This window comes from Bombina bombina, chromosome 6 (assembly GCF_027579735.1).
Source record: "Bombina bombina isolate aBomBom1 chromosome 6, aBomBom1.pri, whole genome shotgun sequence".
Taxonomy (NCBI): Eukaryota; Metazoa; Chordata; class Amphibia; order Anura; family Bombinatoridae; genus Bombina; species Bombina bombina.
The window spans coordinates 220,326,637-220,351,209 of record NC_069504.1 but is presented as its reverse complement, the minus strand read 5'-3'; the positions used below and the strand labels follow the sequence as shown (position 1 = coordinate 220,351,209).

Here is a 24,573-nt window from a genome sequence, read left to right as displayed (position 1 = left end):
ATACAGTTCATAATTATAAAGAAGCGATCTTAAATCATTATTCTGTATTGTGCTTGGTAAACTGTCATGACATTAAAAAAAAGTATCGGTAATTGGTATCGGTGAGTATTTGAAAAAAAGTATCGGTACTTGTACTCGGTCTTAGAAAAATGGTATTGGTGCAACCCTAGTACACATATATGGACATATACTGTATACAATTTATGCAATATACTGTATATTTATGCAATATTCATTTATTCATTAATACAGTTTTTTTTTAACTATGTATTTACTGTAAATATTTCACATTCCTATGTTCTGCACATAGCAGAGTATGTTCTATATATTTATAAATAGATATTCCTATATATATATATCTGTATACACTGGATCCCCATACACTCCAGAATACAATTTAAAGTATTAACCCTAATTTACAAACTACTCAACAGTCTAACTCCCAACTATATTTCCTCTCTCATCGTGAAATATTCCCCATCCCGCCCTCTTCGATCAACCTCTGACCTACGTCTCTACACTCCTGTTATCTCTACGTCCCACTCCCGTCTCCAAGACTTTGCACGTGCTGATCCTGTCCTCTGGAACTCTCTACCCCACTCCATAAGACTGTCTCCAAACTTGTATAGCTTCAGACACTCCTTGAAAACCCACCTATTCAGAGAGGCTTACCATCTTTCCTCCATCTCTCATCCTAACCAAACCAATACATGAACTGCCTGACTCACTGTTGCAACTACAACCGATTTGACAAGCTACCCCAACCTTATGTCTCGGCACCCTAAACCTGTAGACTGTGAGCTCTCTGGAGCAGGGCCCTCTTCCTCCTGTACTAGATTTGTTCAGTTGTGTTATGTTTTGTATTTTATCACAAATTCTTGTCATTGTATACCCCTATTACTGTACCCAGCACTACGGAATTTGGTGGCGCTATACAAATAAATGATGATAATAATAATATAGTTATACCTATATATAATTTTATATATATATATATATATATAGGTATAACTATAGATTGTACAAAATATCATCAGATATATGTAGAAATATGCATTTATGAATAAATAGATTATTTTCTTCTAAGTGAAGAATAATGGAATGTAAAATATTCATATTTTCATGTTGGGTTAGTGCACTTGAGAATATGCAATCGGGTTTGCGCGCAAGTTGGGTGTTAGGTTCTTCCCCCCACTTTTCCCCACTTTTTTTGCTTCATTGACTTCTTTGGGGGAATACGTTATTGCGCGCACAATATTGTAGTTCGGCTTTTTGCGCTTCTCCAGTTAGCAAGCAAGCGAAAACTGCTTATTTTCAACTCATAATACGAGCACAACTTGACCCGCACAAAAAGGTTACTTCTAGCGCAGCTAACGCTCGAGCGGAAGCTTTAAATAACGCTCCACTTGTAATCTGGCCCTAGATTGGCTACAGTACACATTCACATGCACATATAACAGTAAGTCACTGGAGAGTGCATTTGGAATACCATTAAAAGTTATGGAAGCAGTGGTCTCTTCAGCACTTTCAAGAACAGGAGATCGGTAGGAAGGAAGGACATGTGCTTTTTAAGCATATTGGGACAGACCTATTTTTTTTCTTTGTTGTATCTAAGAGAGGACATTTAAAATGTTTGTAAAACAAAGAATTCTGTACTGAGAAAAAAAATGGTTTAGTTCTTGAGGGGTGCTTCACCATCTACCAAAACGTGCAGGATCTGCATATTAGCCAGCCAGCAATCAGATATTAAAGGGACATTCCAGCTAAAACTGGAATCCACATGGATGCTTTTCAGTTTTGAATAGAAGCATTTTAGTAATATACATGTATTAGTAGGGTGACCATATTGCCGCTTTAAAAAGGGACACATATGAAAAATACATATGTCAGGGCTGTTTAAAGAAATGTTTTGAATAATGTTCCATTATAAGATCCCTGACATGTATTTTTCATATGTGTCACGTTTTAAAGCGGCAATATGGTCACATTATAGTATTAGCAAAAATGCTTCTAATAAAAGCTATAGCTGTTATAAATGTGTATTTAAGTATGGACCGTGCCCCAGCATTTTACACACAGCATTTTTCTCAGAGAGCCTAAGGTGCTTGTACCATCTGGTAAAGACTCAATTTTGGTAATTGCTGACATGATACAAACCCCACTGGTGCTCTGAACAGCTGTAATATTTAAAATACTGGTGCTCTGAAATCCTGTTAGAAATGGAAGTGCAGAATACTGTTATATTCCACAAATCCATTGGCTGCACCTATTTATAACTGTCTCTAATTGGCCACAGCAGAGAAGGTAACCTAAGTAACAATATGGCAGCTCCCATTGTTTTATAGACACTAAAACTTTACACTTATTTTGTCAATATTTAAACAACTAATGAAACTTTAAAAAATGCATCTACATGTTATTCTCAGAATGATCTTTTTATGACCGCATCATTCTATCTAGCATTTCTTTAGTGCTTAATGTCCCATTAAAGGGATACTACACCCACATTTTTCTTTCATGATTCAGATAGAGCATGCAGTTTTAAGCGACTTTCTAATTTACTCCTATTATCAATTTTTCTTCCTTCTCTTGCTATCTTTATTTGAAAAAGCAAGAATGTAAGGTTATGAGCTGGACGATTTTTGGTTCAGCACCTGTGTACAGCTTGCTGATTGGTTTGCTACATTTATCCACCAATCAGCAAGCGCTACCCAGGTAGTGAATCAAAAATGGGCTGGCTCTTAAGCTTATATTCCTGCTTTTTCAAATAAAGATAACATGATAACAAAGAAAAATTGATAATAGGAGTAAATTAGAAAGTTGCTTAAAATTGCATGCTGTATCTGACTGAATGAAAGAAAAAAAATTGGGTTTAGTATCCCTTTAAGGTTCACTTTCACTTCCAGTGAGTTTCAAAATCAAAATAAACAACTTTAAATTAATCTTTTTTATGCAAGAATAATTATAACATAATTCTATAGTGCTCCATTCATATGCATGATAGAATATTGTCTGGATTTGCTTTCTCTTTAACCACCTCTTAAAGGACTAGAATATCTCTTTATTAAATACAATTGTAAAAAAACAATAACTATTATTTCATACCCACATATATAACCAATCTATTCAAACTTTTTCCTTACTTGTGTTTTTAATTTTGTTTATTTCAGTCGTTCCCAGAAAAGAATGCAGTTGGTCTCAAATATATCCTTCTTTGCCATGTTTGTAATGTATCTTGTGACTGCACTTTTTGGCTATTTGACATTTTACAGTAAGTAAAATAACTTTCTTTTATGTCATGTACATACACTAATGCATGTTTTAACAATATCACTTTTTGATGTCCATTTGCACATCATGTTTTATAAAGAGGAGCTTATAGTGAATAAAGAAATCTAATAGAAAAAAAAGTTTCTAATCAATGTCACAAATGTTTTATTTGCACAAAAAAATCTAAAAACATGATCTCATGTAATATGTATCTAATAATATATAATCTTTCTCTTCAGCTAATTTTGTTTCTGAAAATTATTGACATCACAATTATGATGTGCAAACTGTACTCTGCTTGTAAATGTTTCCTCATAAAATGCCACATGACATAAAATGCCACATGACATAAAATGCCACATGACATAAAATGCCACATGACATAAAATGTCACATGACATCAGCAGCTTTACTTTCTGAGCATAGGATTTTGCATCACCATTAGTACTAATCTTCTGCAGTGGAAGATTAACATTTGCTTTGAAACAAATGAAAGCTACCATTAGGGAATCCCTGTTCGGTCACTGACTGCTTGTTTGCTGATGTGCTCTTATGAATGCTCTCTTCTATAGGCAATGTTCACTCCGAGCTTCTTCATACATACCAGAATAAAAAGGATGTTCTCATCTTGACTGTGCGTCTTGCCGTCATTATCGCTGTCATTCTCACAGTGCCTGTGCTATTTTTCACTGTAAGTAAAAATATTGTTGCTTTATGGACAAGCAACAATCTGTGAACTGTGAAATATTTTCTGTAGGCAAAAACACAAATAGTTATAACCAGTTGAGAAATACTTAAAGGGCAATGTAAAATTAAAGCACTCTAATTTGTTAGAGCATTCATTTTTGCATTAGTAAGTCTATGGACCTCAAGTTCTAAATCTCTCCTCCCAGATGAGATGATATTAAATGATCCTCCAGCACTGCAAGATCCCTTCACGAGATTCTAAAAAGGTTGATTTTTCTATACTTCTCCAAGGGCAGGGCATTCCCTTCATTTCTGTATGTGAAGGATAGACAAGCCCACTGCATCACATAGGGGTTTTATTACATTTACACTTTGTGCTTTGTATTTTAATATTACTTTACATTTCATATTATGTCCTTTAAGTTTTATTACATTTAAAGGGACAGTCTAGTTAAATTAAACTTTCATGATTCAGATAGGGCATCCAATTTTAAACAACTTTCCAATTTACTTTTATCCTCACATTTGCTTTGCTTTCTTGGTATTCTTTGTGGAAAACTAAACATAGATAAGCTTATATGCTATTTTCTAAGCCAGTTAGACATATTTAGTTCATGTGTGCCATATAGATAAAATTGTGCTCATTCCTGTGGAGTTGCTTAAGAGTCAGCATTGATTGGCTAAAGTGCATGTCTGACAAAATAAATTAGATAAGGGGACATTACGCAGAGGCTTAGAAATAAGGTAAATAACAAAGGTAAAACCTATATTAATACAACAGTATTGCTTTTGCAAAACTGGGGAATGGGTAATAAAGGGATTATCTATCATATTAAACAATAAAAATTCTGGCGTAGACTGTCCCTTTAATCTTTTCACTTATTTCAAGTTTATATTTTGATGCATTTAGATTCTATATACATCAGTGTATTTAGGAAAGGGATTTTACAAATTCTAATTATGCTTTGACAATTAGGGTCATACTTTGTATGTGTATCTTTTACTAATTACATTGCACTTTGTATTGGTTCTATTTAAAATAAAAATGACAGATTCAGTTTCCCAGAGAGCTTTATTATTTTTTATGGGTCCAATGATCAAAGATTCTCTATTTTGAAAATAATTTATAGTGCAGACTTCACAATTGCTGAGCTCACTGAATTTTGTAAGAAAAAGTGTGGAACCTGGAAGTCCCAGAGAGATGAAAGATGCCTGCCATAGAATGCAGAATACTGCTGACAAGATAAATCACTGAGACCAGCTTGTGTAAAATCCTTAGAGCATTTTATGAGAATTGTGAGACATACCATGAGAACTCCCCTGTTCAGCAACAGGGATCTCCCCTGTCCCTCCCAATTTCTGCATCTGTCTGTTTTATTTGACAATAGAGCAAATACAAAGTGCAATGTTATATGAAAAAGATATACAGAAATATGCAAAGTATGATCCTAATTTGTTAAAGTAACACAGAAACCTTGAAAGCATAATCATAATTTGTGAAATCCTTGCTGTTTACAGAATTCAAATACATTAAAATACAAAATATAAAGTGCAAAATGTAAATGTAATAAAACATAAAGAACACAATATAAAGTGTAAAGTAATATAAAATATAAAGCACAAAATGTAACCCTTATGCAGGGAATGCCCTTTTAATAAGTATAACAACATTTTCCTCTCTTTTGAGAGATCTCAGAATGTTAGAGGATCATTATTTTAGATCATCTCTCCTGAGCAATGAGCTTTATGGGAGGCATCTCTCATCTCTCTGGGACTTCCAGGTCCAGCCCTTTTTCTAAAAGCATTCAGTGAGTTCAGCCCCTGTGAAGTCTGCACTATAGTTTTTATCCCAGCAGGACAACGCTTTGATTAACCAGGATTGTAGAGTCAGAGCTCAAAACATTTTACTTCAAACCGTTCAATTTTTTTATTTTAAACTGACTCCTTCATAAAACCTCAGTATGTATAAGTACAGTAAATGGTACTGTAAGACATTTCATCCCCAGTATGTGAATCATCAGGCTACTTTTTATTGAAAATCCAGTATTGGGTATAACAAAAATAGAATAAATATTATGAGCAGATTCTAAACATAACTAAATAGTGCTGTTAAAGGGACAGTCTACTTGAAAATGTCTATTGTTTAAAAAGATAGAGAATCCCTTAATTACCCATTCCCCAGTTTTGCATAACCAACACTGTTATATTAATACACTTTTTACCTCTGTGATTGCCTTGTATCTAAGCCTCTGTAGACTGCCACCTTATTTCAGTTCATTTGACAAACTTGCATTTTAGTCAATCAGTGCTGACTCATAAATAACTCCACAGGAGTGAGCACGCTGTTTTCTATATACCACATATAGACTAGCAGTATCTAACTGAAAAACTGTCAAAATGCACTGAGATAAGAGACGGCCTTCAAGGGCTTACAAATTAGCATATGAGCCTACCTAGGTTTAACTTTCAACAAATAATGTCAAGAGGACAAAGCAAATTTTATGATAAAAGTAAATTGTAAAGTTTAAAATTGCATGCCCTAGCTAAATCATGAAAGTTTAATTTTGACTTGACTGTCACTTTAAAGGGACATTAAACCCACATTTTTTTCTTTCATGATTCAGATGGAGAATACCATTTTAAGCAACTTTCTAATTTACTTCTATTATCTAATTTGCTTCATTATCTTGATATTCTTACCTGAAAAGCATATCTAGATAGGCTCAGTAGCTTCTGATTCGTGGCTGCACATAGATGCCTCATGTGATTGGTTTACACGTGTGCACTGTTATTTCTTTAACAAAAGATATCTAAAGAATGAAGCAAATTAGATGATAGAAGTAAATTGGAATGTTGTTTAAAATTGTAATTATAATTTTTGGGGGCTTAATGTCCCTTTAAAGTGATCTTAAATCCTAACGTTTGTGAAACTCTAGGATTTACCATTGGAACAAATAAAGGGGACTTTCAGTCATGAAGTATAAAATACTTCATGCTGAAAGTTCCTTTATTTGTTTGAAGCATCGCCGTGCTGAGTGCCGCAGGCAGTCCACAGCAGAACGCTATTTTGCTGAGAGGTGACGTTTCTACCTCTTAGCCAATAGCCATGCGGGCTATCCGGCTTGGCACCAGCTGGGCTGCACGGCTATTTGCTAAGAGGTGGAAACATCACCTCACAGCAAAACAGCGTGGGCTGCTTGAGGAGCACAGTGCAGCAAACTCTTTAAACAAATAAAGGAACTTTCAGCATGAAGTATTTTATGCTTCATGATTTAAAGTCCCCTTTTTTTGTTCCACTGGTAAATCCTAGCGTTTCACAAATGCTAGGATTTACCATCACTTTAAATATGCTTGATGACATTTGTTGGAGTTTTATTTCACCATAAAATAGTATTTTCTTAAGATTTTACATCAAGGTCAGTCAGTACATTTTTACAGACTCAAAACTCTTGACTCCATTTAAAATTGTTTCTACAGAGTCTTATGTTTTTAACCTCTGTGAAACAGCCCAGAGCAGGATAGTGTGGTCATGCAACCGCTGCGACTCATTGGATCACAGAATGGGTCCTGCTCAGGAGCTGCATGAAAAAGCAGTATTTAAACATGTTTAAACACTTCTCTTCCATATGAAGGGTAGATCATTCTTTAGTAAAACGTCCCTTTAAATTATGGATGATTTATGGACAGACAAATAGATGGTGGGATCCAATGAAACCTATCTATAATAGCTTGAGTTGCTGTACATTATGTTCCTCTGTATATTGAACATATTTCTTATGATAAAAGTCTGTTGCATCTTTCTACTACATTAATACTATCAACAATATGTAGGTATTAACAGATTAGACTAACTGGGCAAACAAATTTCCCTCTAGCAATTAGTCTGCTCAAAGTCTATACTGTTTGGCTCACAGAAAAATGTTGATGTGAATATTTTGAAATATGCAGTCTTGGATATATTCTTAATTTGCAATAAGAAAATTTCCTCTGAAAAGAAGGTGTAAAATCATAAAAAGGAGTCAATACAGATTTCAGGGATGCCTTACACAACTAGCATGCAAATAAGATTTTCATATATTTTCCAATGAAAATTTTATTTCAAGCCGATACATTTGATATTGGAAACAGGTAATGATTTGTTTTGTAATTGAAATCGACATAAAGAAACAGTAAAGTCAATATTAAAGTTTTATGTTTCAGGTACAGCATATCATTTTAAACAATGTTTTCATTATATATCACCACATTTGTTTTGTTTTCTTAAAATCCTTTGATGAAAGTTAGACTTAGAAACAACAACAGCAAGCTGAACAAATAGTTCCTTTACCTTTATTCTGTCATTTGAAGTAAATGATTTTGCCCGTTGAGACTACAACTTTTAATAAAAATGTCATTAATGCAGTATTGGTTATAAAAAAGTTATGTAAACAAAAGGCTGCAGCAGAAATCAACACCTCGGTGGAGGATGAGAGAGCACAGCCGAACTGAATGGTTGTTTTTGCAGCTGCTTTGAATACAATTAACTCATCAACAACTTGACATAGTACATTGTCCCTTTAAGATTTATCAATTTGGAAGATTGATTCATTTTTATTTCTCTTTTTTTCCCAAGGTTCGTTCTTCATTGTTTGAATTAGCAAGAAAAACCAAGTACAACTTTTGGCAGCATTTAATAGTTACTATAATTCTTCTAGCTTTGATTGACCTACTGGTTATTTTCATACCATCAATGAAGGACATCTTCGGTGTAGTAGGTAAAGTATTGTTTTGAAATCTGAAAGCCTCATAATCTAGATAAGTGGTGAGCAAGCTGGTAGGCCAGGGTTGCATCTGACCCTCAGTGCTTCACATGGGCTTTCTTCATATTATCTGAAGCAGCAACAAGTCCACAGGTTTAATACCAGTAAACAGTTAAACTATATTTTGCCCAAATGCAACAACTGTATTCTATCTCCAGTCCACTTTCCCCATCTCAGTCCTTTAACACACATATAAACACACACACACATATATACACACACTTACACATATATACACACACTTACACATATATACACACACTTACACATACACATACATACACTTACACAAACACACTCACTTACACTTACACACTCACACTTACACACACACATATACACACTTACACACACTTACACATACACACACTTACACATACACACTTACACACACACACATATACACACTTACACATACATACTTACACATACACACTTACATATACACACACACACGCACGCACACACTTACACACATATACACATACACACTTACACAAACACACTTACATATACACTTACATTACACATACACACACTTACACATAAATACTTATACATACATTACACTTACACACACACACACTTACACATACATACTTACAAATACACAACACTTACACATACACACTTACACATACACACTTATATATACGCACGCACACACTTACACACACACACACTTACACACATATTTTCACACATACACATACACACACTTGCACACACATATATACACACACTTACTTAGACACACACCCACACTTACACATACACACACACTTACACACACACACACACATAAACACACTTACACACTTACACACACACACACTCATACACACATACACATTGCCCATCAAATATCTAGAGAGCTTTAAATAACATATTTGGAAAGTGCAGTTTGTTTGTGTGCATCTGATATATTTTCTTGCTGTGCTTTAAATGGATGCTAAACAGTCTATTTCATTGTTGTAATAAAAAAAGCACTAAGCAGTTGCTTATACTTAAAGGGACAGTACACTGTAAAATTGTTTTTCCATAAATGTATTTTAAATGACTTGTTATACCAACTGCAGAGTATAAAATATTTGAGAAATTGCATTTTCAGGTTTATTTGTGTATCTGAAGTAGCTGGTTTTGTGCTTTGAAACCACAGCCTATTACAATGGGTTGAGCTTCAGGTAATATCAGATCTCATTATGTTATCACTTTTATGTACATAGACTTGCTTCCTTATCTTATATTTGTCTGGAACACCAATGCTCAATACATAGAGAGAACAATGGAAAATTATCATTTTATTACTTAACTATCATGCCCCCACTGAGGGTGTAACTTCTTCTGCTGGCTGTGTTTACTTAGGCTTGTCAATAGCGTATACGCCAGTATCAAAACTTTCAGTATAGGTTGGGAAACCGCAAGCTAAATCAGCTATTTCAAATGCTGAAATATGAGTAAAGGAGCTACTTGCAACCAATTTAATACACTCTAGCAGGTAAAAAGGATCATTGGGAATAATTTAAAGGGGAGAAAGTTTTTGGGTGAACTGTCCCTTTAATAGAAATCATTGCAATATGTATTAGTCATCTATTTAAATGGATTCTACCTTTTATTTACATATTTTTTACACTACATTTGTGCTTCCTGCTACAGTCCTACAAGGAGGAGGAGGCCTTTCTAGGAAGGTTTATCTTAGCCTGATGTCATAAAACTTCTAGACTAGTGAATAGATAAGATAACAGGGAGTCAGATTTGCTCATTCCTTTGCTCTTAAAGGGACAGTCAACTCAAATTTTTTTTATTGTTTTAAAAGATAGATAATCCCTTTATTACCCATTCCCCAGTTTTACACAGAAAACATAGTTATATTAATACACTTTTTACCTCTATGATTACCTTGTAAGCATCATCTTATCGCTAAGCATCTTCTGACTGCCCCCTGATCACATGACTTTATCTATTGACTTGCATTTAAGCCATTTAGTGATGTGTTGTTAGAATCCACGGCATCAGCACAATGTTATCTATATGGCTCACACGAACTAGCTTCCCCTGATGTGAAAAGCAAATACAAAAGCATGTGACCATGGGGTTGTCTTTAGGGACTTAGAAACAGACAGAAATTTACAGGTTTAAAGGTTATAAAGTATGTTAATATAACCATGTTGGTTGTGCAAAGCTGGGGAATGAGTAGTAAAGGCGTTATCTATCCTTTTAAACAATAAAAAAATTGTGTTGACTGTCCCTTTAAAACACTGTGGGCAGTGGCTACACTGCTAATTTTGCAAGAAAACAGGTAAGTTATTTGCTGTTATTTACACTATTTTATATTTACTTTGATTTAACATATTTGTTTTTACCAAAGGAACACTGTTTAATATCCCTTTATGACATGATTACCCCATCTAAGGCTGGTATGTCAGGAAATAGCCCTCCTCTGCCTTTTATACTTTTCCAGTTTATTTCTGTACTGAAACCATTAAGATATTCTGAAGCTGGAGTAGAGATTGATTCTCCTGTCTGATTCTAGATCATCTCTCTAGATTATCTCTGTTCTGTTTGAGGGCCCAGTACAAATATGTATGTGCATATTGGTAAAGCATTGCTTATTTCAGGTGAATACAGGTGTCTGTGTGGCTCTGTGGCCCTCAGCGTTTGTCAAGCCCTGGTGTTTATACTGAAGATTCTTTTACAGTTAATATTTTGTTTTTAAAATTCCGTGCACTAGTTCTGCAACTGCAAAACACGAACATAGTGGAGAACACCTTAATTTAAAATAATCATGTAAAACCATAACACTATCATGTTAAGATCTGTGAAAAGCATATATTAAAAAGGGACATTAAACCCAATTTTTTTCTTTCATGATTCAGCAAGAACATGTAATTTTAAACAACTTTCTAATTTACTTCTATTATTTTATTTGCTTCATTCTCTTGATATTATTTGATTAAAAGCATATCTAGATATGCTCAGTAGCTTCTGGTGGCTGTGAATAGATGCCTTGTGTGATTGGCTCACCCGTGTGCATTGCTATTTCTTCAACAAAGGATATCTAAAAAATGAAGCAAATTAGATAAAAGAAGTAAATTGAAATATTGTTTAAAATTGTATTCTGTACCAGAATCATGAAAGAAAATTTTTGGTTTTAAAGTCCCTTTAATATCACTGTATTTATTTGTATGTGCTTATGTGTAGTTATTTATTTATGTTATTTTTAGGTGTTACATCTGCCAACATGTTGATCTTCATTCTTCCTGCATCTTTGTATTTAAAAATCACTAAAGATTCAGAGGGATTATTTTTTAAAGACCGTATGTGGGTAAGCCTTAAAATTGTAAAAACGCTTAACCATTGTCCTAACCCTATCTACAATGTTGTCACCCACCTGTCTTAAGACAAATGATACGCCTTATTGTTAAACAGCATTGTAATGGTGCTGATAACTTGGTATGTTCTCAGCCCATAACATTTTGGGCTAGATTACAAGTGGAGCACTAAATTATTGCGCTCCCACAAACGGGCAAATTTGCCTGTTTGCTGGTGCGCAATAATCGACCAACCATTACAAATGGCTGGTTATTGCTAACGTGAGCTTGTGGTAGCAATTAGCGCTCAGAAAATTAACCAGAGATCCAATCTCTGGTTAATTTCTCTTGTAAGGTGTATCCAGTCCACGGATCATCCATTACTTGTGGGATATTCTCCTTCCCAACAGGAAGTTGCAAGAGGATCACCCACAGCAGAGCTGCTATATAGCTCCTCCCCTAACTGCCATATCCAGTCATTCTCTTGCAACTCTCAACAAGCATGGAGGTAGTAAGAGGAAAGTGGTGTAACGTAGTTTGTTTTTTACTTCAATCAAAAGTTTGTTATTTTTAAATGGTACCGGAGTTGTACTATTTTGTCCCAGGCAGAAAATAGAAGAAGAATCTGCCTGTGATTTCTATGATCTTAGCAGGTTGTAACTAAGATCCATTGCTGTTCTCACACATGACTGAAGAGAGAGGTAACTTCAGCAGGGGAATGGCATGCAGGTTATCCTGCTATGAGGTATGTGCAGTTAAATTTTTTTCTAGAAGATGTGAATCCTAGAAAATGCTGCTGATACCAGATTTATGTAAGGTAAGCCTGAATCCAGTGATTTAATAAAGACTGGTATCATGCTTACTTTCTGAGGTAATACTCTTATAGATTTGCAATATAAAACGTTTGCTGGCATGTTTAAACGTTTTTATATATACTTTGGTGATAAAACTTTATTGGGGCCTAGTTTTTTTCCATATGGCTGGCTTAAATTTGCCTAGAAACAGTTTCCTGAGGCTTTCCACTGTGTTACTATGAGTGGGAGGGGCCTAATTTAGCGCTTTTTTGCGCAGTAACTTTTACAGACGGAGACATCCAGCTTCCTCCAGGAGTGCCCTGAATGATATAGGACCTCTCTCAAGGGCTCTTAGGCTTTCCAAAATCGTTTGTTGGGGAAGGTAGGCCCACAGAAAGGCTGTGGCAGTTGGGTGTGCTGTTAAAAAACGTCTATATCATTTTTTTGATTCGTTTTTTGAACTAAGGGGTTAATCATCCATTTGCAAGTGGGTGCAATGCTCTGTTAGCTTATTATACACACTGTAAAAATTTAGTTTGATTTACTGCTTTTTTTCACTGTTTTTCAAATTCTGACAAAAATTGTTTCTCTTAAAGGCACAGTACCGTTTTTATTTTTTGCTTGTTAACTTGATTTAAAGTGTTTTCCAAGCTTGCTGGTCTCATTGCTAGTCTGTTTAAAAGCCATGGTGGAACCCTCTCTTAGAATGTGTACCAAATTTATCACCAGAGGAATCTGATGAGGGGGAAGTTATGCAGACTAACTCGCCCCACGTGTCAGACCCTTTGACTCCCGCTCAAGGGACTCACGCTCTAATGGCGCCAAGTACATCTAGTGCGCCCATAGCGTTTACTTTACAAGACATGGCAGCGGTCATGGATAATACACTGTCAGCGGTATTATCCAGACTACCTGGGTTTAGAAGAAAGCGAGATAGCTCTGGAGTTAGAAGAAATACAGAGCATACTGACGCTTTAAGAGCTATGTCTGATACTCCCTCACAATATACAGAAGCTGAGGAAGGAGAGCTTCTTTCTGTGGGTGATGTTTCTGACTCAGGGAAAAAGATTCAACCTGATTCTGATATGTCTACATTTAAATTTAAGCTTGAACATCTCCGCGTGCTGCTCTGGGAAGTTTTAGCTGCTCTGAATGACTGTGATACAATTGCAGTGCCAGAAAAATTGTGTAGATTGGACAAATACTATGCAGTGCTGGTGTGCACTGATGTCTTTCCAATACCTAAAAGGTTTACAGAAATTATTACTAAGGAATGGGATAGACCAGGTGTGCCATTCTATCCCCCTCCTATTTTTAAGAAAATGTTTCCAATAGATGCCACCACACGGGACTTATGGCAGACAGTCCCTAAGGTGGAGAGAGCAGTTTCTACCCTAGCTAAGCGTACTACTATCCCTGTCGAGGACAGTTGTGCTTTCTCAGATCCAATGGATAAAAAGTTAGAGGGTTACCTTAAGAAAATGTTTATTCAACAAGGTTTTATTCTACAGCCCCTTGCATGCATTGCCCCAGTCACTGCTGCTGCGGCTTTCTGGTTTGAGTCTCTGGAAGAGGCTTTACAGGTAGAGAACCCATTGGATGACATACTTGACAAGCTTAGAGCACTTAAGCTAGCCAATTCTTTTGTTTCTGATGCCATTGTTCATTTGACTAAACTAACGGCTAAAAATTCTGGTTTTGCTATTCAAGCGCGCAGGGCGCTATGGCTTAAATCATGGTCAGCTGACGTTACTTCAAAGTCTAAGCTGCTTAACATTCCCTTCAAGGGGCAAACCCTATTCGGGCCTGGTTTGAAGGAGATCATTTCTGATATCACTGGAGGAAAAGGTCATGCCCTTCCTCAGGATAGGTCCAAATCAAGGGCCAAACAGTCTACTTTTCGTGCCTTTCGAAACTTCAAGGCGAGTGCAGCATCAACTTCCTCTAATGCAATACAAGAGGGAACTTTTGCCCAGTCCAAGTCGGTCTGGAGACCTAACCAGACCTGGAACGAAGGGAAGCAGGCCAAAAAGCCTGCTGCCCCTAAGACAGCATGAAGTATCAGCCCCCTATCCGGTAACGGACCTAGTAGGGGGCAGACTTTCGCTCTTCGCCCAGGCTTGGGCAAGAGATGTCCAGGATCCCGGGGCGTTGGAAATTGTATCCCAGGGATATCTTCTGGACTTCAAAGCTTCTCCTGAAAAAAGGGAGATTTCACCTTTCACAATAATCTACAAACCAGATAAAGAGAGAGGCATTTTTACACTGTGTTCAAGACCTCCTAGTTATGGGAGTGATCCACCCAGTTCCAAAGGAGGAACAGGGACAAGGATTCTATTCAAATCTGTTTGTGGTTCCCAAAAAAGAGGGAACCTTCAGACCAATCTTAGATCTCAAGATCTTAAACAAATTTCTCAGGGACCCATCATTCAAGATGGAGACTATTTGTACCATCCTGCCTATGATCCAGGAGGGTCAATACATGACTACAGTGGATTTAATGGATGCGTATCTTCACATTCCGATACACAAAGATCATCATCGGTATCTCAGGTTTGCCTTCCTAGACAGGCATTACCAGTTTGTAGCTCTTTTGGGTTAGCTACAGCCCCAAGAATCTTTACAAAGGTTCTGGGGTCACTTCTGACGGTCCTAAGGCCGCGGGACATAGCAGTGGCCCCTTATTTAGACAACATTCTGATACAGGCGTCAAATTTCAAAATTGCCAAGTCTCATACGGACATAGTTCTGGCATTTCTGAGGTCGCATGGGTGGAAAGTGAACGAAGAAAAGAGTTCTCTATCCCCTCTCACAAGAGTATCCTTTCTGGGAACTCTACTAAATCTGGATCAAGAGACCAGGGATTCTCTTCTCTGGTGGCTATCTCGGGTCCATCTGTCCAAAGGTATGACCTTTCGCAGGCCAGATTGGACAATTGTAACGACTTACATCAACCATCAAGGGGGAACAAGGAGTTCCCTAGCGATGTTAGAAGTCTCAAAGATAATTCGCTGGGCAGAGATTCACTCTTGCCACCTATCAGCTATCCATATCCCAGGTGTAGAGAACTGGGAGGCGGATTTTCTAAGTTGACAGACTTTTCATCCGGGGGAGTGGGATCTCCATCCGGAGGTGTTTGCACAATTGATTCATCATTGGGGCAAACCAGAACTGGATCTCATGGCGTCTCACCAGAACGCCAAACTTCCTTGTTACAGATCCAGGTCCAGGGACCCCAAGGCAACGCTGATAGATGCTCTAGCAGCGCCTTGGTCCTTCAACCTGGCTTATGTGTTTCCACCGTTTCCTCTGCTCCCTTGTCTGATTGCCAAAATCAAGCAGGAGAGAGCATCAGTGATCTTGATAGCGCCTGCGTGGCCACGCAGGACTTGGTATGCAGATCTGGTGGACATGTCATCCTTTCCACCATGGACTCTGCCGCTGAGACAGGACCTTTTGCTTCAAGATCTTTTCAACCATCCAAATCTAATTTCTCTGAAACTGACTACCTGGAGATTGAACGCTTGATTTTATCAAAGCGTGGCTTCTCCGAGTCAGTCATTGATACCTTAATTCAGGCACGGAAGCCTGTCACCAGGAAAATCTATCATAAGATATGGCGTGAATATCTTTATTGGTGTGAATCCAAGGGCTACTCATGGAGTAAGGTCAGGATTCCCAGGATATTATCTTTTCTCCAAGAAGGATTGGAAAAAGGATTGTCAGCTAGTTCCTTAAAGGGACAGATTTCTGCTCTGTCTATTCTTTTGCACAAGTGTCTGGCGGATGTTCCAGACGTTCAGGCATTTTGTCAGGCTTTAGTTAGAATTAAGCCTGTGTTTAAACCGGTTGCTCCACCTTGGAGCTTAAATTTGCTTCTTAAAGTTCTTCAAGGAGTTCCGTTTGAACCTCTTCATTCCATAGATATCAAACTTTTATCTTGGAAAGTTCTTTTTTTGGTAGCTATTTCCTCGGCTCGTAGAGTTTCCGAGTTATCTGCCTTACAATGTGATTCTCCTTATCTGATCTTCCATGCAGATAAGGTAGTTCTGCGTACCAGACCTGGGTTTTTACCTAAGGTGGTATCTAATAAGAATATCAATCAGGAGATTGTTGTTCCATCATTGTGTCCTAATCCTTCTTCAAAGAAGGAACGTCTATTACACAATCTTGACGTGGTTCGTGCTTTAAAGTATTATTTACAAGCTACTAAAGATTTTCATCAAACATCTGTCTTGTTTGTTGTCTACTCTGGACAGAGGAGAGGCCAAAAGGCTTCGGCAACCTCTCTTTCGTTTTGGCTAAGAAGCATAATCCGCTTATCTTATGAGACTGCTGGCCAGCAGCCTCCTGAAAGGATTACAGCTCATTCTACTAGAGCTGTGGCTTCCACATGGGCTTTTAAAAATGAGGCTTCTGTTGAACAGATTTGCAAGGCGGCGACTTGGTCTTCACTTCATACCTTTTCAAAATTCTATAAATTTGACACTTTTGCTTCTTCGGAGGCTATTTTTGGGAGAAAGGTTTTACAGGCAGTGGTACCTTCCGTTTAAGTACCTGCCTTGTCCCTCCCTTCATCCGTGTACTTTAGCTTTGGTATTGGTATCCCACAAGTAATGGATGATCCGTGGACCGGATACACCTTACAAGAGAAAACATAATTTATGCTTAGCTGATAAATTTATTTCTCTTGTGGTGTATCCAGTCCACGGCCCGCCCTGTCATTTTAAGGCAGGTATTTTTTAATTTTAAACTACAGTCACCACTGTACCCTATGGTTTCTCCTTTCTCTGCTTGTCTTCGGTCGAATGACTGGATATGGCAGTTAGGGGAGGAGCTATATAGCAGCTCTGCTGTGGGTGATCCTCTTGCAACTTCCTGTTGGGAAGGAGAATATCCCACAAGTAATGGATGATCCGTGGACTGGATACACCACAAGAGAAATAAATTTATCAGGTAAGCATAAATTATGTTTTTCTAAAAGTGCACTAAATGCCCTCAAAATAGAGGGCATTATAGTTTTTTATTTTAAAAAAAAAATCTAGCTTTTTTTTTTTTTTTTAAATAAAATAAAAACTGCACTAGGCAGTTTTGGGACTTTAAAGTTGGTGGGAGTGGGGTGTTAGAAAAAAAAATGGCACTTTACATCACAATCTATGGGAACTGTGTGTTCCCAGTAAATATATACATGTATATGCTTATATATTTATGTGTTAATAGGTGTATATATACATATGAATACATAAATATATATGTATATCAGCATATACATATATATTTAAGTTTGCTGCCATCACTGCGCTACTTGCCCCTTTCACTGTGCGATGTTCTGATTCTGTGAATGATGGCATCAGAACGAGGCTCCCAGAAGCCTACAGAATCGCTCGCTTATGAGCGCAATGCTTCCCAGCAATGCGAACGCAAGGTCACGTTCGCATTGCTGTGAACTTGTAATTCCAGCGCACATTTGCTTGCGCTGGTATTACAAATTGGAGCACAAATAGAGCTTTCTAGAAAGCGATATTTAGCAATCCACTTGTAATCTGGCCCTTAGTCGCCAATATTGTCAGTGTCAATATTCCAACTGCTGCAATAACATCTGCCACCAAAGAGGTACAGTCTTCCTCTTTTTATTGTTCTTGTCATATCTAAACTATATACATTTTATGTTGGGCATACTTAGGTAGGTCTTGGGGGAGTTTGCATAAAATTGAACCGACCGATCCATGTCAAAGTGAGCAAATGACAATATATTCCTATATATATCTATATATACTAATAACTATATATATTCCTATATATTTTACATTAACGTTATCTAATAACAATGGAATGTAAAATATACGTAACGTTCTTCGGGTTTTGCAAAGTCGGCTTAGCGCACATAAAGAATGAGTTATCTTTTGGCAAAATATAAAATATAAAATATTGAATTAAATATTAATCATTAGTAATAATTATTATAGTTACTAGAATATATATATATATATATATTCTACAGAATATTTGTGCACATAAACCAAACAGGAATACACTAATTCTTGTGCGCTAACCCAACATGAGTAACGTTTTTACAGTAACCATAATTATTATTAATATTTTATTCAATATTTGATATTATAATAATGTGCCTTAAGATAAGGAATTCTTGTGCGCTACACCGTTTCAGATCTAAAGTACGAAAACCCGAAGCATGGTACGCATATTTTACAGTCCTATGTTCTTCACATAGAAAATGTTTTAATTTTTATTATTAAATATATATTATATATATTTATATATATATATCTGATAATGTAAACTATATCTATACCTATATATCTATAGGAATAGATATATAGGTATATATAGTAATATATATTTAATAATAAAAATATTTTTTTCTGCACTTGAAGAATAATGGAATGTGAAATATTAATAACTCCTGTTGGGTTAGCGCGTGAGCGATAAATCTTTGTTAATTGAAGTCTATGGGGAGAATAAGTTAGCACGGTTTTGAAATCCGAAGTCCTTTAGTTAGAAAACATTGGGTTTCGCTTGTGCACAAAACTTTTACTTTCAACTTGTAATACGAGTGCTAACCTGTGGGCAAAAAAGATTAATTCTTGCGGTTTTAACGCTCAAGTGAAAGTGCTAAATAGCACACCACTTGTAATCTAGCGCATAGAGGGGTCATAGACACCCTTATTTGTAAAAAAATAAAATAAAACATTTTTAGAGCACATAAGTAGAATGGGATAATGTCACATCCTATTAAATCTGCTGCCGTAAGCACAGGTCTAGTTGACCTAGGCTAAAATACACCCCTGTGTGGGCTAAAAGAGGCCGCACCGAGTTATTTACTATAAATATAACATGATCTGTGCACAAAGAACGTTGCCCATGCAGCATTATGAAAACAGAGATCAAGCTAGGTAAATAATATAATTAAAAGTCATATACAGTGACGGATTTAACAACATATTTCCAAGCTTTTTAATTATTTTTTTAATTATTATGAAAATATCTATATTATCATGATAAACATTGTAAGTATTAGAGCAAAATGTGGGTGCTATTTATTGTTGTGTTTATATGTGTGTATAGGAGAGCAAGGCGGTACGGGTGATATTTGTTTAATTTCCAACTGAAGTACACGTATACATGAACAGGGATTTATATTCTTACACTTGTAGTAAGTTTTGATTAATGCTTCATTTTCATAAGAAATATTTACAAATATATTTTGTTATAGACACCACAATAATGTCTATTTTAGCTAATACCTTCAATATTGAATAATATGAGAAATCTAATGTTTAAAACATACTATTGAAACTAGCACACAAGATTGATGTTAATATTGTCTTTTTTCTGCAGGCATATGCTTTCCTGACATTGGGAGCAATGTTTTCCTTAGTAAGCATCCCTCTCGTGATATATGATTGGGTGCATGGAGAAGATGCCAAACAAGAACCATAAATTCAGCAAACATGCCAGGACTAGCCGGTTTCATCTCTTAAGCAATGTCTCAAGGGCAAAATCAGGCAACAGATTTGAAGGGAAAATCAGATTTTAGGTTTACTCTAACTTCATGTTACAAATACATTTTATTTTTATCACAAGAAATATAATTATATAGCTTTATATTCTTTCCTGCCCCCCAAAACAACTGTCCTGTTTCAAAGCCATCTTATGCCTTTTGTACCAATTTGATATCACAATTTCATATAGATTTTTTTATACCTGGCATTACGTTTCAGCTTGTTAAGCCCAATCTGTTTCCTGTGGAATAACTACTTCTATTCATATACCCACTTTTCTTGTTTGGAGCATTCTGACCTTAAAGGGATATGAAACCCAAGTTTTTTTTCTTTCATGATTCAAATAGAACATGCAATTTTAAAAAGCTTTCTAATTTACTTCTATTATCATTTTTCTTTGTTCTCTTGATTTCTTTTATTGAAAAGCAGGGACGTAATCTTAGGAGTCGTCCATTTCTGGAGCACTATATGGCAGCAGTTTTGCAAGAATATAGTCCATTTACAAGAGCACTATATGGCAGCACTATTTCCTGCCATGTAGTTCTCCAGATGCTACCTAGGTATCGCTTCAATAAAAGTAAATTGGAAACTTTTTTTAAAATGTTATGTTCTGTCTGAATCACAAAATATTTTTTTTAGATTTCATATAATTCTTACCAGAATATATAACAAACATCTGATTTATCTTTTAACAGGAAGTCACATTGAAAAAGAAACATGTTAGTAAAACACAGATTTGCCACAAAGTGGTAACAATATCCATTTTAGTTGCCAATAATAAATACTGCTTCAGATATTTAAATTCATTAACCATTTCTAGAAAGTTATTGGATTTAAAATCCTAATAATATCTTATTTTAATAATATATTGGTATGTTTAATAACCTACTTAGAAATGTGTTTGTTCTGCCTTTGAACATAGAGAGATTGACCTTCTGTTTAGACTGCATAGATCATAACAAAAGAAACAACACAAGATTAAGTGCAGCAATTATTATTTTATTTATTTTTTTAGAATTGCATTATTTATTTTACTTGCACATACTGGCCCAGTTTAGTTGCTGGTTGCCACGTGTGAATGTTTTTTTAACTGTACTTTTTAAGTACATGGGCTGCGCCAAATTGGTGATAAGATATATACACACATTAGTTCATAATGTTGAAATTTTATACCATGCTAGGGAGCAATGCATTGCTGGGTGGAAAATAATGTATCACTTTTAATGCTTGTACCTTTGCAGTATACCTTTCCTTTCATATACTGTACAGGAATTATTTAACCCCTTAAGGACACAGCTTCAGTTTGCTCAAAAGTTCCACGACGGAATAATAAGGGGTTAACTTGATTAGCCAGACGGTATTGAGAACCTTTGAGGCATTTTACAATTATTTTCTGTGAAAAATATATCAGCTGTAGTGGATTGGCATCTTACTTTAATGTTTTATTTTAACTATAGCCCAGAATTTTATAACATATTTCTATAGCAGTACAAACATGGTCAGATATGAATATAATGAATTATGAATACAAGAATTTGTGGCAATGAGTAAATTAACATTACCTAGATTATAAACCCCCTTATTTGTGCAAGAATGTTTAGAAATGTTCTGCATCCTAATGTTTAAAAGAAAAGTGCTTTGAAATAGATTATATACTTCAGTTATATATTTTATGACCCTTAATAATCGATGCCACATTTGAAACACATTGTAAAAAATATGTAATAATTTCAAAGCAAAGATGAAAAACAATGCAAATACTTGCAACAAAATTATTGTTTTCAATGTTTTTAAAACATGTATCTTGTATTAAGATCCTTTGCAGTGCTGATATCTTTTTAAGTAATACAGTATATTCAGTTTCGCAGACTATTTTCTGTATAGATAACATCTAATGATCATAAGATACATCTGCAAATGAATCGTATCAATCACAAAAACTCAGTTTTAATAACTTTTCCCAAGTTAATGTGTAACATTCTCTAATCTTTATATTGTGTAAGACGTATATTATGGCTGTTACGCCTTGAGTCATATGCCTCTAGTTATCATGGTCTGGTGGACCTGATCCGACACTGTGGATCAGGTCCGCCAGACCTCGCTGAATACGGCGAGCAATACGCGCGCCGTATTCAGCATTGCACCAGCAGCTCACAAGAGCTGCTGGTGCAACGCCGCCCCCTGCAGACTCGCAGCCAATGGGCCGCCTGCAGGGGAGTGTCAATCAACCCGATCGTACTCGATCGGGTTGATTTCCGGCGATGTCTGTCCGCCTGCTCAGAGCAGGCAGACAGGGTTATGGAGCTGCGGTCTTTGTGACCACTGTTTCATAACTGCTGTTTCTGGCGAGTCTGCAGGCTCGCCATAAACACGGGGCATCAAGCTCCATACGGAGCTTGATAAATATGCCCCATAGGATTTGTTTTTTTGGCAGTTTAATTGGTTTCATTTTAAGAATCCTAAACTAAAAACCGGTGCAAAAATTAATCAAAGTTCATTTTCTCTAGAATCTATTTTTATAAGTAAAGTGAATTTTATCATAGTTGTCAGTTTAGCCAGAAATACAATATTTACAATTACTTTAATCTTTATGTGTTCCTGCAGTAGCAATAGGGAGGGTAGGAAAATAAAGAAAATCTTTAATACAATTATTTTGGAAATCATATGATAAGCAAAACATTACTAAAGCATTAAAGTGTAGAACAGTGCTTTCCAAACTGTGTGTCGGCAGCAGTGTGTAGGTGTGTCCCTGCTTCAGCACAAATTTTTTTAAATTAATTTTTTTTTTTATTATTGTTTTTTGGTTTCTGACTTTCCACCTGCCTGCTACACATATCACATGGTTGACACGTGATTGGGTAATAGATCATCTTAACCAATTGGCACAGCTCAGTGGGAACTGAAACTATTACCATTGGCGGATTTGGCGGCACATTGGCTCCTCACTGCACGTGTAGTTTCCTTAATTGGCTCGTGACTGCAAGTGTAGCCAGTGAGTGGGACAGCAGTGTGTTTGCAGCGCGGGAGTGGGACAGCAGTGTGTTTGCAGTGCGGGCAGTAGTCAGTCGGACTCACAGAGCTCTGAGGGTGGCAGCTTAAACGCTGAGCTGAAGTCAGTGTGATTTTTTTGCAACTAGCTCCCAGTAGTGCATTGCTGCTCCTGCTCTTGATATATGGATAGGAAGTGGAAGCTTAAAAATGCTTGATGATGAAATGCGAGTGTCTTTATCTAATATTACACCAAATATTCTGGAACTGTGTTCATCCCATTAACCTCATACATCCCATTAAAATAGTAAGTAGCTATTGGTGTTATTAAACTTTTTTTAATTCTTGCACATACATACTGTTACTTGTAAATGCATTTTGTTATTATATAAGTTATGTATGTGTCCGTATCTTTTAAAACAAGTTAGTTTAACCTCCTTTTTGCTAGTACAACTGAATTACTGTGTCGCGAAATTATGTAGGTCTACAAAGTGTTTCACCAACATGAAAAGTTTGGAAAGCTCTGGTGTAGAATAACGATGATGACCATTAAAAAATACCAAAAATATGCATACATATGAAGAGAAGCACTGATACAATTATTTTAATTTGATACAAACCCTTATTATACGCCTATATTTTGGTATTTTGGGCATTTCTTTTAGTGACATTCAGTGAAACTCCTCACAGACAGATGTCTCAACCAATTGCGTAATGAAAGTACAGCAGTTTCATGGAAGGCAATAGCATGCTTAGATTGTGCAGCCTTCTGTTGCTAGACACTTTTCAATGAAAAGTGCATTAAAGAAAAAAGGTTTCTTTAGCCATGTTTAACATTTGATGGACCCCTTGTGAACAAGCCCATGCATATGTAAGAGAGCTGTTTTGTAGGTATATTTCATGCAAAGTGCACAGCAGGGGTGGAGCTGTCATTGGTGGCACCAGGGCGCAAGTGCATAGCAGATAGTTTATACATAGTGTCTATCTGGTCATTATCTGTGTATAAATACTCATCATCATTATACAATGCAGCATGTTCACTTGATTATTACTGAGGTACCTTCGGAGGGGAGGCATTATTGTACCAGGGCCCTTTGTTAAGTACCCTAGGCATAAAGGATGATCTTCCTGGAGTCATTCTGAAGTAATCGATGACTTCAGACCAGTCATCAGAAGCCATCCTGAAGCATGCCCACAGGCC

At 36.3% G+C, this 24,573-nt stretch overlaps 1 protein-coding gene across 1 annotated transcript in view; it reads left to right on the top strand.

Moving 5' to 3' along the window:
- SLC38A1 (solute carrier family 38 member 1) overlaps positions 1 to 23,948 on the top strand; it is a 177,445-nt gene extending 153,497 nt beyond the window's left edge. Inside the window, exons 12-16 of the mRNA XM_053716738.1 lie at positions 3,171 to 3,271; positions 3,843 to 3,961; positions 8,570 to 8,711; positions 11,981 to 12,081; positions 20,221 to 23,948. Coding sequence (XP_053572713.1) covers positions 3,171 to 3,271; positions 3,843 to 3,961; positions 8,570 to 8,711; positions 11,981 to 12,081; positions 20,221 to 20,322 — 565 coding nt within the window. The 3' untranslated portion in view covers positions 20,323 to 23,948. The remainder of the gene's footprint in view (positions 1 to 3,170; positions 3,272 to 3,842; positions 3,962 to 8,569; positions 8,712 to 11,980; positions 12,082 to 20,220) is intronic.
- Positions 23,949 to 24,573: the final 625 nt, after the last annotated feature.